This window comes from Crotalus tigris, unplaced genomic scaffold (assembly GCF_016545835.1).
Source record: "Crotalus tigris isolate CLP2741 ecotype Arizona unplaced genomic scaffold, ASM1654583v1 scf7180000018368.3068619, whole genome shotgun sequence".
In the NCBI taxonomy this organism is placed as follows: Eukaryota; Metazoa; Chordata; class Lepidosauria; order Squamata; family Viperidae; genus Crotalus; species Crotalus tigris.
In genome coordinates, this window is record NW_024096968.1 from 2,299,010 (window position 1) to 2,313,170 (window position 14,161).

A 14,161-nucleotide genomic window follows, 5' to 3' on the forward strand; every position below is an offset into this window, starting at 1 on the left:
TTAATGTATTCTGTATATTTATTAATGTATCTTTCTTCTTTGCCTTTTCTCTCATCAGTATAAATGATGAGGATTGTAATCCTAAAAAAACATAAAGTGCTTTAATTACATAATAAAAAGTTGTTTATCATAACACTGAACAGCTGATGATAGAGAAAATGAGGAAGAACAGAGTTCAATAGCAATAGCACTTAGATTTTTATACCACTTCACAGTGCTTTACAGCCCTCTCTAAGGAGTTTTCAGAGTCAGTATACTGGGCCACTTTACCAACCTCAGAAGGATGGAGGGCTGAGTCAACCTTGAGCTGATGAGAATAAAACTGCTGAACTGCTGGCAATCAGTAGTCAGCAGAATTAGCCTGCAATGCTGCAGGCTGTTCAAGAATTATTTCATTAGGTTAGAAGTATTCACTAACTGGAGTCTCTCATTGTTACTGTATTAAACAATCAGTAAGGATATAACATCAACTTCTCAATCTTAATTGCACACATAATCTTATTTCAGCTATACTCTACAAACAGGAAAAGTATTTAGAAGCTTTGCATGGAAGGGTATTATTATATTCAATAATATTATGCTTTTTCAGTTAATAAATATCATTCATGTTTATGAATCACTATTGTTAAAAATGACAATTTGTTACACATTGATTAATTTACTTATATTGTACTAGGAGAATGGTTGTCATTCCAAACTTTTATTGTCAAATTTGAAAATGTTCATATGTAACAGAAGCATTGTTATATTTCCATAACATATAATATGTTATATATATTATAGACTGATAAACAACAAAAATAAAGTTATTCTGTTAAAAAATAAGTCAACTCTTATTAATAACATTTCTTTTATGAATATAAAAATATCAATGAATAACATATATTTGTAGAATATACACATTTCAACATACAATTGTATTTTAACAAATATAATCTATGTCTTCTTTCTTTGGAGAGAATTCATTAGTTGCTGTTTCCTATTCTTTTCTTCATAGGAGGAGCTGAATCCGATTCTTTTGAACTATGATTATATGAATAAATTAGTTTAAATATTATTAATAATTTAAATTTAGAATATTATGTATGCTTTTTATAATAGGAATATAGTTTGTAAATCATAAATGCATATCATTTATGCCAATAACTATGATGAACAAATATATCTTTCAGGTTTAATCTGCAAATGACATTGATCAAATTCAGCATTTTGTAAAGGAGGAAAAATAAATAATAAAGTACACAGGATTTTATTTTTTAAAATAAGTAAAATTAACACTTCACATGGATTCATTACATATTATTAATCTTATTAGTCTTAGCAGCCTTTTGAAGTTACAGTGGACTCTCCCCAAAAGCTGCTTGTGACTCAGTCCCAAAGTTCTGGCCCCTGCAGCACTCACCTCAATTGTTTGCCCTTACAGCCAAATGCTGTAAGTGCAGCTCCCCTGCCTCTTCCCCCCATTCCCTCCACTGGATCCCCGCAGGCATTGGGCCTGCTTTCCACCCCCCAGACCTGATAGACAAACCTGTATGAACGTTTTGTTTCTCTTCCTGTTTTTGAATGGCTTGGAGCTTTGGACAAATCAAGCTCTTCTGAGGGGGGTGATGATCTGCTGTACTGACTTGAGGTCATACCTATGTAGATAAATCTTACTTTTAATTTTAGAATGTATGATACTACATAGCTGCAAGTATCTGAAGGAGACAGGCAGTTCAAGAACAAATAAAATAGTGTGTATAAAGTTCTGCATATTCAAAAATACCTGATTATTTACAACTCTACTTGATGCTAAAAGGTGGTACTGTATATATTTACGTGAAACTGGCTTGGAAAACACCCCTTCATATAATCAATCCTTTACATTTATCTCTAACTCCTGTGCCCAAGCTGACCCATTCAGCTTTCTCCCTTCCTATTCAAATGATCATTCTGCATACTTTCCTTTCCAATAAAGAAAAGATATAAGGTGGGAATTGCAGGCACTCCACTGGATCACCTACAGCAGTGTTTCCCAAATTTGACAATTTTAAGGCATGTGGACTTCAACTCCCAGAATTCCACAGCCAGCATTGCTGGCTGTGGAATTCTGAGAATTGAAGTCCACATGCCTTAAAATTGTCAAGTTTGGGAAACACTGACCTACAGGCATTACACTGTCAGGAAGTATTCACTTAACAATTGTTTTCAAACCGCTATCTCTTGAGTGTAAATAAATAGCATGGTGAATTGTAGAAATTGAAACAAGGCTTAGGCCCAAGGCACTGTCTTCCAGACTGCATGAGGAAGAGAACTGAACTCTGCCCTCTAAATTCCAATCAGCCTTCTGAATTCCCATCTCCGGCAGGCCTGGGTTCCATATGCCATGCTTCTCTATCTTGCCTAGTAAGGTTTTCTGACACTGTTTCTGTTAATGTTTTATGAGTAGCCTTTGATCTTGCCAGTTTCAGAGACACAATGGAGGGTTACTGTATTTTTCTTTATAACAATTTAATAGAAAAATTATACTACCCTTTTCTGCAGTTCATTTGTTTCCAGGTTAACTGTACATATACAAATGACTATGAAATCGTGACATATAATAGTTCAATATATTTGATTTCACCCGAATCCAGATACATATTTTAAAGTAAATCTGTTGCATTGAAAACCCATTTTTCTGGAATACAAAAACTATTTTATGGATTGTATGGTAAAATAATTATCTTCTAATACTGCTAAAAAAGAGGAACGATGGCTTTGATCCAAAGTTTTGTGGAGCAAAAATATTAAACTGTATGTTCCAGTAAGCATATTTCTGATTATTCTCCTCAATCTCAAAACCCTTCCACAAGCTTGGGAAAACACTCTGGCAAAAGTTAGAATATGATACTGATGGCTGTAGGTAGAAGGGGAACTGGCAAAAAATGTTTTTTCTTGCTTTCCTTCCTCTCCAAATATCTCCAAGTAGTCCTTGACTTATGGTAGCAATTGGGACTGGAATTTCCACTGCTGATTCAGTCATTAAATGTGACTGCATTGCTTAGTGATCGCAATCCTTGCAGTCCCAGTTGGTATTATTAATCAAATTCCATAGCCATCAGGTGAACAATCTCCTGTTGGTTTCCCTCAACCAAAGTTATAAATTGTAAATCCCAAGCTGGTAGACGTGTAAATGGCTGCTACCAGGGGGGGCCCAGGGATGCAAGGGAGGATTGGAGAGGGTTCACAATGGTGTAGTGGAAGGACTCAGAAGAATGCAAGTGGCTGTGTAGGAGGCGCAGCGCAGGTCCAAGAGGCTGCAAGGGAGTGTGTGAGAGGTGTGGCTCAGGGAAAGTGCGAGAGGGTGTGCAAGAGGTATGATGCAAGATGGGGATGGTATGTAAGTGGCCTGGGTGGCACAGCACAGAGTGTCTGGGAAGGATGCATAAGTTGGGAAGACTTACCCCATTACTTTCTAGGAAAGCCAGCAGGGAAGGGTTGCAAATGATGTTCTCATGATTGTGGGATGCTACAACTAGTGATAAGTGCAAACTGGTTGCCAAGTATCCAAATCATGACCATGTGACCATGGACAGCCAGAACTTGAAGGATTAGTTGTTCAACACCACTGTTAACTTTGAACAGTTGTTGAATGAATGGTTGTAGGTTGAGAACTACCTGCAATGCTCTCTTATCTAGGACAGGAAGTCTTCAACTTACAACCACAATTCAGCCCAAAATTTCTATTGCTAAAGAAACCAGGTAAGTGAGTTTTGCTCCATTTTATGACATTTCTTGCCACAGTTGTTAAGTGAATCGCTGCAGTTGTTAAGTTGGTAACACGGTTGTTTATTGAATCTGGCTTTCCCATTGACTTTGCTTGTCAGACGGTCACAAAAGAGGATCGTGTGACCCTGGGACACTGCATCTGTCATAAATACATGCCAACTGCCAAGTACCTGAATTCTGATCATGTGACTATGGGTTTGCTGCAACGGCCATGTGAAAAATGATTATAAGTCATTTTTTTTAGTGTTGTTGCAATTTCGAACGTTCACCAAACAAATGGCTGAGGAGTACCTGTATATGAATAGAAGGTCCCTTTTGATTCATTAAAACTTGGGGCCTAATTATACATGACTTTATTATTTATGTTTATAAATTTATACTCCATTATATTTGAAAATATGGTGTGCCAAAATGCCTTTTAGTAATATATATGCGTGTGCCAATACATCCATACCTAATTTCTGCTCTATTAATGCTAATTTCGTTTCCTCGTCAGCAAGCTCTTCTTTCTTTCTTCGCATTTCTGAAGTATTAATTGATTGTAGTTGTTCTTCAAGGTCAGTGTTTAATTTATTAAGTCGGAAAACTGCTGTACGGTACTCCTGAAGGAGTTCTAATATATAAAGAAAAAGGATTTATATGTTAATAAAATACAACACTATGATCTGTAATAGTAATTAGCAGAAACAGCGAAGTCACTATGCATTGTCATTAAATAAAAGTATGAAACAACGCTTGATGAATATTTTTTTTGCTAAATATGTACAATTCAGTGTAAGAAAGTGCTGTTTTTACCAGTGAGCTATCATGTGATGCTTGGGATTCATTCTCCCCCTTCCTCCTTTAAATACAATTAAACTAGAAATTCCTGCCTGAAGGAACCCCGTATCTTATAGAGCAGGGGTCTTCAAACTTGGCTCTTTTATGACTCAAAGACTTCAACTCCCAGAATTCCTCAACCAGGCACGCTGGCTGAGGAATTCTGGGAGTTGAAATCCACGAGTCATAGAAGGGCTGAGTTTGAAGACCCCTGTTATAGAGTATGTGTGAAAGAGAGCAGGGTGGGGAGAGGGAGAGGTAACAATCTTAAAAACATCTTTTCTAAGACCTGGCACCTGACAAACCTTTCAACTTTAGATTTCAATAATTGTATATAATCCTTGTTGCTTTCTTAAAATGTTTTTCTAAAAGTAGAAAAAAAATCTACTAAATTAAGAGCAGTGGACTTCTTATTCTACATCAATGCATAGCAAAAATCAAAATAATTTTATTCACCTATGATACAATAAAATGTACATTACTCTATAATGGTTTGTTTTTTTTTAATAGCTGCAATGTGCTTCATACTGGAATCCAGCCAGCTAAAAACTTCTATTTCATTGGCTTAATATATAACAAGAGTAGCAATAGCTTGTTAATCAATTTAATTAAAATCTAGCAGTAATTTCAATTGAATTCTTAAGGGAAACACTTAAGAAAATATTATGTAATAGTTGATTTCATTTATTAAACTCTGAATGCACCTAGGTGTAGGTCGATAACCTTGCAAGCTGGTGGCAGAGGTGCTCCAAAAACCATCCCCCGAAGCTTCTCTATAGGAGGGGCTTTATTCTGGAAGCCTCCAAACTTTCCATTACTGCGAATTCTGTCCCCTTCTCTTGTTAATAAAGTTGGGCAATGCGTCGTTTTCACAACCTATATATATATATATAAAGAAAGAAAGAATCTACTATCAAAATTCAGTATTTTATTGTTGAAAAGTAACTCTGCAAGCTTTTTCTGTGATCCTGTTAGATCAAATGCAAGCTGTATATATTTTTTAAAAGAATATCTTAATTGCTACATAAATGATATAGAATGAAATAGGGGTCTATGTATGAACTTGCTGGGCCCTGTATGAACTCTTTATTATATATTTTATACAAATCCTGTTTGATTTAAAAGACAGGTACAAAAGCATGCTCCATTATCACCACCAGCATTTTTTTGCATCTGCCCATTCTGCAATCCTCAGAATGAGCACGACCTCCCACCCCTACCCAAAATATCAAGCTTGTGGACTATATTTTAAGACAATAAATAACCTGAACATCTTCTAATACTTTTGGTATTTGGGGAAGAAAAACTGCCTTCCTCCTCCCACTTCTACAGTGCAGACACCTACTTTTCCGCTTCTTCCCTTCCAATCTCAGCTTCTGACAAGTCGGATTGGAAGCAGGCTAGAGCTCTTTTTCCATGATCTTATCCTTTTTGTACACTAAGCTTTTTGTTATATACAATATGGAAATCTCACTCCAACTAACTAAGAGGCAAACCTATTCCTTCAGTCCTAAGCTTGGCCCTTCTCCTATAGCACATTGCAACCAGTCTGTTTAAGCACAAGGCACTTATAGTTGACAGTGAGGATAAGAATCCAAAGGACCTGGATTTCAACATGAATCCTGCATTCTTTTCAACATTATTTTTATTCTTGAATTTGCTTCTCCCCTTATGCCAACTGTTTATAAAGGTTTCTCTTCAAATTTTCTGAGGAAGTGAAGCCTAGATGTACTATCTGTACTGAAAACAAAATAGCTCAACACTGGGTTGATTCAAAACAAGCAGACCTTGCGTTTGGGGGAAAACCTGGATGAAAAACATGTGCTGAAAAGAACACATTTTACTGCAATAATTTATTTTTAATTAGGCTGTTTTCAGAATATCTAAAATTCAGATGAGCGTTTTTCTGTCTAAACCTAATTTTGATAGGAACTGAAAGTCAAGTGGTCTCCCTTTTGATATCTAGGTAATCCTTGCTTAACAATGGTAATTTGGACCAGCAACTCTGTTGCTAAGCAATGTATTTTTAAAGTGTAATGTCACATGACTATGTCAATTTATAATCTCAGTTGCTCTTTCATTAATCAAAACCACTTAGCCATAGCATACCATGTGATCTCTTGCCGGCTTCCCCACAGATTTTGCTTTTCGGAAGCTGACAGTTAATATCACAAATGGTAATCATGGGGTTACAGGGACGCTGTGACAGTTGCAACTATAAGGACCCATCATTACACCAAGTTCAGCACCATTGTGGTCATGCAGTAAGGACAACGTGTATTTGTTGATGATGCCCAATTGTACACTGTAATCCTGGAGAAGTCTTATCTCAGTATTTAATGGCTATTATTGTCTGGATAAAAGATAAAGGTTTCCCTGTCCAGTCATGTCCAACTCTAGGGAGCGGTGCTCATCTTAGTTTCTTAGCTGAGAGAACCAGCATTGTCTGAAGGCATTTCCATGATCATGTGGCCAGCATGACTATACCCTGAGGTGCACAGAACGCTATTACCTTCCCACCAAAGTGGTACCTATTTATCTTCTTGCATTTGCATGCTTTCAAACTGCTAAATGAGCAGGCGCTGAGGTAAGCAACAGGAACTCAGGTCTCAAACTCGGGCTGTCAGTTTTCCAGCCAAGAAGCTCTTTAACTACTGATCCCTCACACCCCGATGGTCTGGATAGAACAAGCTTAACCTTAACAGGAAGCGTACATCATAGGAAGATCTACTAGCTAGTAGAAAATGGACACCACAGAACCAAACAAGCCCTTTAGGAAAGAAGGTCTTTATAAGTTTGTGACTAAAATATCAATGGAGCCCTTTTTCGTTTTCAGTCACTCTTATGCATAAAAGCAATAAACAAAGCACTTTACAACTTTAATACACACCTCTTTTCTGTAATGAGTGGCAGCATCCAAATTGTCAATAATAATCGTATTACCCAAGAGCATCTCAAACACTGTAAAGATATATGAAATATTAATACAGTATTTAGAACATAAACCAATACATAAACTGGTATTTCTATTCACACCTACTTATTGTGGAACATCAATAGTGAATACAATGTTAACATCGTGCTATAGTTAACAGAATTACCTCTAAATTAGAAAGAAATTTTGTCAAGATAATCCAGGGTAAGAACAACTGTATTATGAGTAATAAGCATTGGATTCGATAGAGACTCCTTTGATAAACTATAGGTATTCAGAAACTGAATATTTGTATGTAAATGCAAGGCAGGCATGCATGTGTATACTCATTTTATGCCTTGTTCTCTAGTTGCTACATTCCAAGATGTCAGCTATGCAAAATTATGTAATATTTCATGCAGAAGCACATGTAAAAGTGGTGCTACTAGCTATTAGGGATATGTAAGCTTCCCTATGAGAGGAATGTTTCAACAAATAAAGCTATTTCAGCGGAACTTCGGTGGTATTAGGTAGTAAATCGTCTGAACTGGAAGGGATTTGAGGTATTTGAAGCCTATTTGGTCTGAAATACCTTGAATCACTTCCATATTGAAAAATTTATAGGAATTGCCCATTGTCCAGAGCAACATAATCTAGAGGGGGAACAGGAAGGTTGTGCTCTGCTCTGATGTAAGCCAGAGTTAGTTTTTCGTTTTTCAGACTAACTTGTGTTTGAGATCTTAAGTAAAAAGAAAGAAAAGGGAGAAGAGAATGTAATAAGTTTCTTACAAGAAAGGTGGGATAAATAAAAATTATTTATTTAATGCTAAAGAGAAACTTCTCAGTAGCAGTTACTAATAGCCAGATGGCGTTATTATTTGATGGAGAAGAAGACTTTCCAAAGATACAGTTTCTTCAAGCTCTTTCAATTACCAGCCTGGGATAACGGGTCAGGTATTGAAAGTACAGAGACCCAAATTAAAGTCTATATTTAAACATGGAAACTCTCAGTTATTCAGTCTTATCCCAACCTCCCTCACAGACTTGTTTTGTAGGAATAAAATGAAGAGCGACACCCACACAAATTCCTTGAGCTCATAAATAAAAACCTAACAAACATTATTTCTATGATATTTACCTATTTGGCAACTCTCCTTGTGCTCTGGAAATATTAGCAAGTTTCTAGCAAATACAGGATTTCCAATAGGATTGAAACAGTTTCTTTCATGAGGTAAAGGTCTGCTTAAAACAAAGAGATATTCTTTCATTACTGACTTTTGTCAGATAAATACAAAACATTTGGCCACCATTTAGATATTAGTGTTGACTGCTAGCATACTAAAGATAAATTTGCATTTTAAATATGTTACAATATACTTTACCATGTACAGGATTTAAAACAAAATATAAGATAAATTAATTCTTTCAGAAGTAAATCACCATTAGGAAAACAAATCAGCAGCTATTATTTAACTACTCAGATGTAGTGGCTAAAGTCCTGAGCTAAACCGGGAGGTTATGAGTTCTAGTCCTTCCTTAGGCATGAAAACTAGTTAGGTGACTTTTGGGAAGCCCACCTGCCCCACAGATTGTTGTTGTCAAGGAAATTAGAAGTAGAAACACTGTTTTGAGTGTTTTGTCTTGACCAAAAATAAAGGCAGGGGAAAAAAATCAATTAATAAACAAATTATTTTGTGCAGAGATGAAACTGAAAGTTTAGAGTTATTTGTAGTCCTTAAGATACAAATGTAATGGAGCCTGACCATTCCATTCGTAACTCAAGGATTCATAGGAGTGAATGACGTCCCTTGAATGCAATCACTCTCTGCTTTCGCGCACTCATTCATTAATCAAATGCGCGGATCATTAAGTGCACTTAAGGTATTTCAGGGTAGGAAAGGCCATGGGAGGCTTAATGATGGAACAGGCCCCCAAGGCCTCCCTGACTCACTGAGATACCTCATACTTCCCTACTCCGATTCTGCCGTGCCGGACCCACTCACTTTGCAAAGGTCTTTCTCCTCTCTGCTATGGTTTCTTTGCCTTTGAGGGAGAGTCCTCTTGGAAATGCTTTTTGCGCCTAGAGTGAAAGGTTCTGGGGGCCGTGATGTCGCACGACTTCAGCTACCCATTCTCTGCAAAAGAAGATAGTTGCCAGGACTACATTCTCTGGGGGAAAAGTGTTTGCTTCGTTTGCATGCATGTGGGGCAAAGTGTCCCCCAGGCATGCAAATGAAGCTTCCATTCTCCAGGGGAAAAGTGTTTGTGATACCTGTCTGCTGCTCCTCTCCCACAAACTCCTTTCTGCCTCTGCTGTGGCAGGGACGCTACATGCTTGCTAAAATCCTTCTGCTGGGAATGGAGAGAGATTCCATTGGGTCCCTTCCAAGAGGTGAGATGGACGGCACAGTCTCCGAGATCTCCCTGCCATTTCCTGTCTACCCACCCCTGCTTGGGGAAGTCCCTTTCGAGGCTTCATTCCTGCCCTCAAACAATAAAGCTGGCATACATGAGTGAGCAGCATATCCGGGCCATGGACAGCATTGGTTCCTGCGCCCGGCCAATTCCGATTCCACGGCGACTCGCCGGGTTCCAGCCATGGGAGTGAGGTGACAAAAGAGCTCCGTCCCCAGTGGAAGGATTTTAGCGGGCGTGGACAGTCCCTGCCATGGTGTTAAGGAGTTCGGGCAGGAAGGAGCAGCAAACAGGCATCGCAAACACTTTTCCCTTGGAGAATGGAAGTTTCTGGTGGCCATCCTCTTTTGCAGAGAATGGGTGGTTGAAGTCATGTGATATCATGGCCTTCAGAACCTTTCACTCTCGGAGCGAAAAGCATTCGCAAACTGGCTGGACACAGGGAGCGACACAATTGGCTTGTAAATGTTTTTTGCGCTGGGAGTGAAATGTTCTGGGGGCTGTAATCTTGTGTGACTTCAGGTATCCATTTTCTACAAAAGCGGCTGGGTGGCTGAAATTACGCGAGATCACAACCCCAGAACCTTTCACTCTTGGCATAAAAAGCCTTTCCAAGCTGAGTCTCCTCTCCCACAAAGGCAAAGAAACCGCGGCAGAGAGGAAACAGAACTTTTTTGCAAGGCAAGTGATTCCGGTGCGTCAGGATGGGAGTGGGAAACAGTTGTGGGAGGGGGAAATAGGGTGAATGTTGCAGTCGTTTGTAAGGGCGAACAACTGCAACATTTGTGCTGCAACATTCTTACTTTTGAGACTTGCTCATAAACATTAGGGGGCACTTATCACGTAACTTCAAATGTGCGCTAAGTGAATGTTTGTAACTTGGGGATTACCTATATTTATAGATTTGAGGGAGTTTTAAAAGTAGGAATTTGGTTTCCACTAGGAGAGTTTTCATTTTCAAAATTCCTATGTGATAAAATGTTCAATGTAAATTTATAAAAATTATGAAATGTATAGGTAATCCCCAGGTTACAACAGCAATTAGGAATGGAATTTCTGACGCTAAGCAATATAGTCATAAAGTGCAAACATGGTATAAACATGATGTGTTTTAGGTAAAATTGTTCCCAGCTGTCCTGGGATTTATATTTTAAAAGCAAGTTTTTTTTAATGTACTTTGAAAGAGCCTTGTAGTGCACCCAGAAGCAAGTCCTTCATTTTACATTCCTCTTTTTTTTTTTTCTTGATGAAGGACCTGCAAAAGGGAAAGTATGGCTCCTGCTACACTCAAAATAACATATATTTAAGAGGTCAACCTGGACTGGAGAATAATATGCAAAATACTATCTATCTTGCACTTTTGTTAAGAAGTTGAGTTAGGCTACAACTGTTCATGCTACTAAAATAAGATTTAATCGTTTTTTTCATTCTAAAAACAGACTGAAAAAGTAGAAATAAATTTCTGAGCTAGCACCCTTCCTTATCACTTCTGATTCAGCTCTAGTTTTAAGCAAAGAAATAAACTTGATAGAGTTGATAGAATCGTAGAATTGGAAGGGATCATTTAAGCCAATCTCATTCTCAGTGCAGGAATACAAATTAATAATGTCCAATATTGTATATCCCCATAGCAGGAAAAAAAACTAAATAAAATAATCTAAAGATGTTAGAATTATAATTATTACATTTGGAAGTAAAATATTAATTAAATTTGGAGAAGAAAACAAAACTTTACCTGTTCCAATCTAGAAAATCCTTCTTATAAATAGAATCAAGAGGCAACACTTGTTGTGCACCTTGAGTCTGATCAAAGATACAACGTGCAGCAGCTGTTGTCAAAGTGACTATACAATCCATATCACTTGCCAAATGCCAGGAAATCACCTTTGCTACTTCACTGTCTTCAATCTCTGCTAAGTGTGCAATCTTGCACAAAACATAAGCAATGAATTAAAAATTAAGGGTTATTTTGTATGTGCAAAAGTAAGAACTTAGCCTTCCCATGTGCTTAATCTATTTGGGAGACTATGCTATCCAGTTTTGAGGCTAAATTTTATATGCTAGATCTCCCAACATTAAAAAAAGAAAAGAAAAGAAATCTCAAAAGCCTTTACTGAAGAAATTTCTGATTTAAACAAAAAGTTGCATTTAATAAGGTGTAAAAAGAATTGGTTATGCACATTTATAATTATGCAATTTTTACTTAAGTGACAGCTTTACTTATCACTTTTTCACACAAGCACACATAGAGCCTTCAAGTCAATAATGACTCGTGCAGCTGCCAGGATACCCCGATAGTTTTCTCAGCAAGATTTTGCCATTGCTTGCTTCCTAGGGCTAAGAAAGAATGACTGGCCCAAAGTCACCCAGCTGGCTTTGTACCTAAAGTAAGATTAATCTCATGATTTCTACCCTGATGCCTCCACTAAACTGGCTCCTATGATGGTATTATTACATATTAAAACACACTTAATTAAAATATTGTTAATAATGCCCATTTCTGCAATTCTTCATTTAGAATTGGCAGGCAAGTATTATGATTCCCTAAAGCTGATAATATTGAGAAAAATAGTACTGTTGCTACTACTGCTACTAATACTACTGATAATAAAGCCTGAAGATATTCAATAATGTTTATCTGAGGACAAAACCCACATTCCATACACATAGCATCGCTGATGAGATTTAGATTTATCTAAATTATTTATTTGTTATGTTCACCAGCAACTCAATACAGCCTATTTTGTATTTGGGTTCTTATTGTATGTATTTCTATTTTTTCCAATTTCATCCATCCTGTTCTTTCAATAAAGCATTCAGATCTATGCACACGGTCTGCTTTATTGGAGGATAAGTGGGTTTAGCTGCATATCAAGCTCCACACAGAGTAACGTGTAGTGAGGACAGAACAAAAGGAGAGAAAAATAAAGTAATAAAAAAATAGGGTTTTTTTTAAAGAAAATTGAGAACAAACTGACCTTGCCCAAAATATCCTGATTACATTTGGGATATATGGCAACTGTGCATATTCTTCTAGGTTGTTTCAATATATTTTCCTTCTCAGCCTGCTTACGTATTATCAAGGATTCAATATGTTGCAGCTAAAAATTAAGACAGAAGAATAACACTATGTATTATTATAGAAATGTACTTTACAACACATATAAACAATTTACAAACATACAATTAATTTAAAGCTTTTATGACTTTTTATCTTACTTAAACAAGCCTCCACTGGACAGTAGTAAAAATCGTTGGGGTTTCTAAAAACAGCCTGGAAAAGTAGGAATTGATATTAAATATAGTTCACACTGATATTATTTTATCAATGAACTGGTAGCCATGGGATTGGGAATGTACTTCCCTTTTGTTTTTTGAACTACTCTTAGAAATTGGTTTTACATCTGAAAATGAAATCAAAGTGTTAAATTCAATCAGATAAAGGAATTACAACAAAAAGAGTCAAAAGCTGGAAAAAAACGAAATGTGTAATGAAAACAAATTATATGAGGTATTATTTATGATCTGTAAATGAATCTAAGAATTCTTTCATCCTGGAATATAAGCAAATTACAGTATTAACACTGAAATATGAAAGTTGCAATCTTATGTATGCTTATCTAAAACTAAATCCCACATTATATTTGACAATTATTTTTAAACTGATTTAAATAGTGTACATGTTCTGATAGGTGGGTTGGTGCATTTAGGTCAATGCTGACTTCTGCTAAATGTTTGGACAAGCCCCTGCAGTTTTCTTAGCAAGTTTGTTACTGCTTGCTTCCTAGGACTGAGAGAGAGTGAGTGGCCCAAACTCACCCCAATTGGCTTTGTGCATATGATGAGACTAGAACTACGTCTCCCAGGTTCTAGCCTAATACCTTAAGCCAGGGGTCTTCAAACTTGGCAACTTTAAAGACTTGTGCACTTCAACTCCCAGAATTCCTCAGTTAGCCAGGGCTGGCTCAGGAATTCTGGGAGTTGAAATCCACAAGTCTTAAAGTTGCCAAGTTTGAAGACCTCTGCCTTAAGCACTAATCAAACTGACTCTCTTGGATGAGCAGTCTAGTTTTAAAGATACAGTACTGTATCAAGGGCCAACAGATATGCAACCTAACAGAGATAAGGTATTATGCTCTTTCCATATTCAGATTAACTTCTTATTAAATACTGTTCTTTCATGTTAAATAATGTAAAGGTAGTACTTAACTTCGTTGTTCCTTAGTTGGATAGTTAAAAGTTACAATGGATCTCCCTGACAGT

The 14,161-nt window shown here is 37.0% G+C and overlaps 1 protein-coding gene across 4 annotated transcripts in view; it reads right to left on the bottom strand.

Moving 5' to 3' along the window:
* SMCHD1 (structural maintenance of chromosomes flexible hinge domain containing 1) overlaps window positions 1–14,161 on the bottom strand; it is a 92,414-nt gene continuing 78,253 nt past the window's right edge. For 2 of the 4 annotated variants that reach the window (XM_039351032.1, XM_039351030.1), the window contains 8 exons: window positions 12,877–12,999; window positions 11,634–11,824; window positions 8,622–8,725; window positions 7,460–7,530; window positions 5,274–5,445; window positions 4,205–4,363; window positions 1,529–1,637; window positions 1–1,023 (listed from right to left, as the gene is read on the bottom strand). In XM_039351032.1, coding sequence (XP_039206966.1) covers window positions 966–1,023; window positions 1,529–1,637; window positions 4,205–4,363; window positions 5,274–5,445; window positions 7,460–7,530; window positions 8,622–8,725; window positions 11,634–11,824; window positions 12,877–12,999 — 987 coding nt within the window. In that variant the 3' untranslated portion in view covers window positions 1–965. Of the gene's footprint in view, window positions 1,024–1,528; window positions 1,638–4,204; window positions 4,364–5,273; window positions 5,446–7,459; window positions 7,531–8,621; window positions 8,726–11,633; window positions 11,825–12,876; window positions 13,000–14,161 lie in introns of those variants that run through there. The other 2 variants (XM_039351031.1, XM_039351034.1) reach the window with 2 other exon arrangements.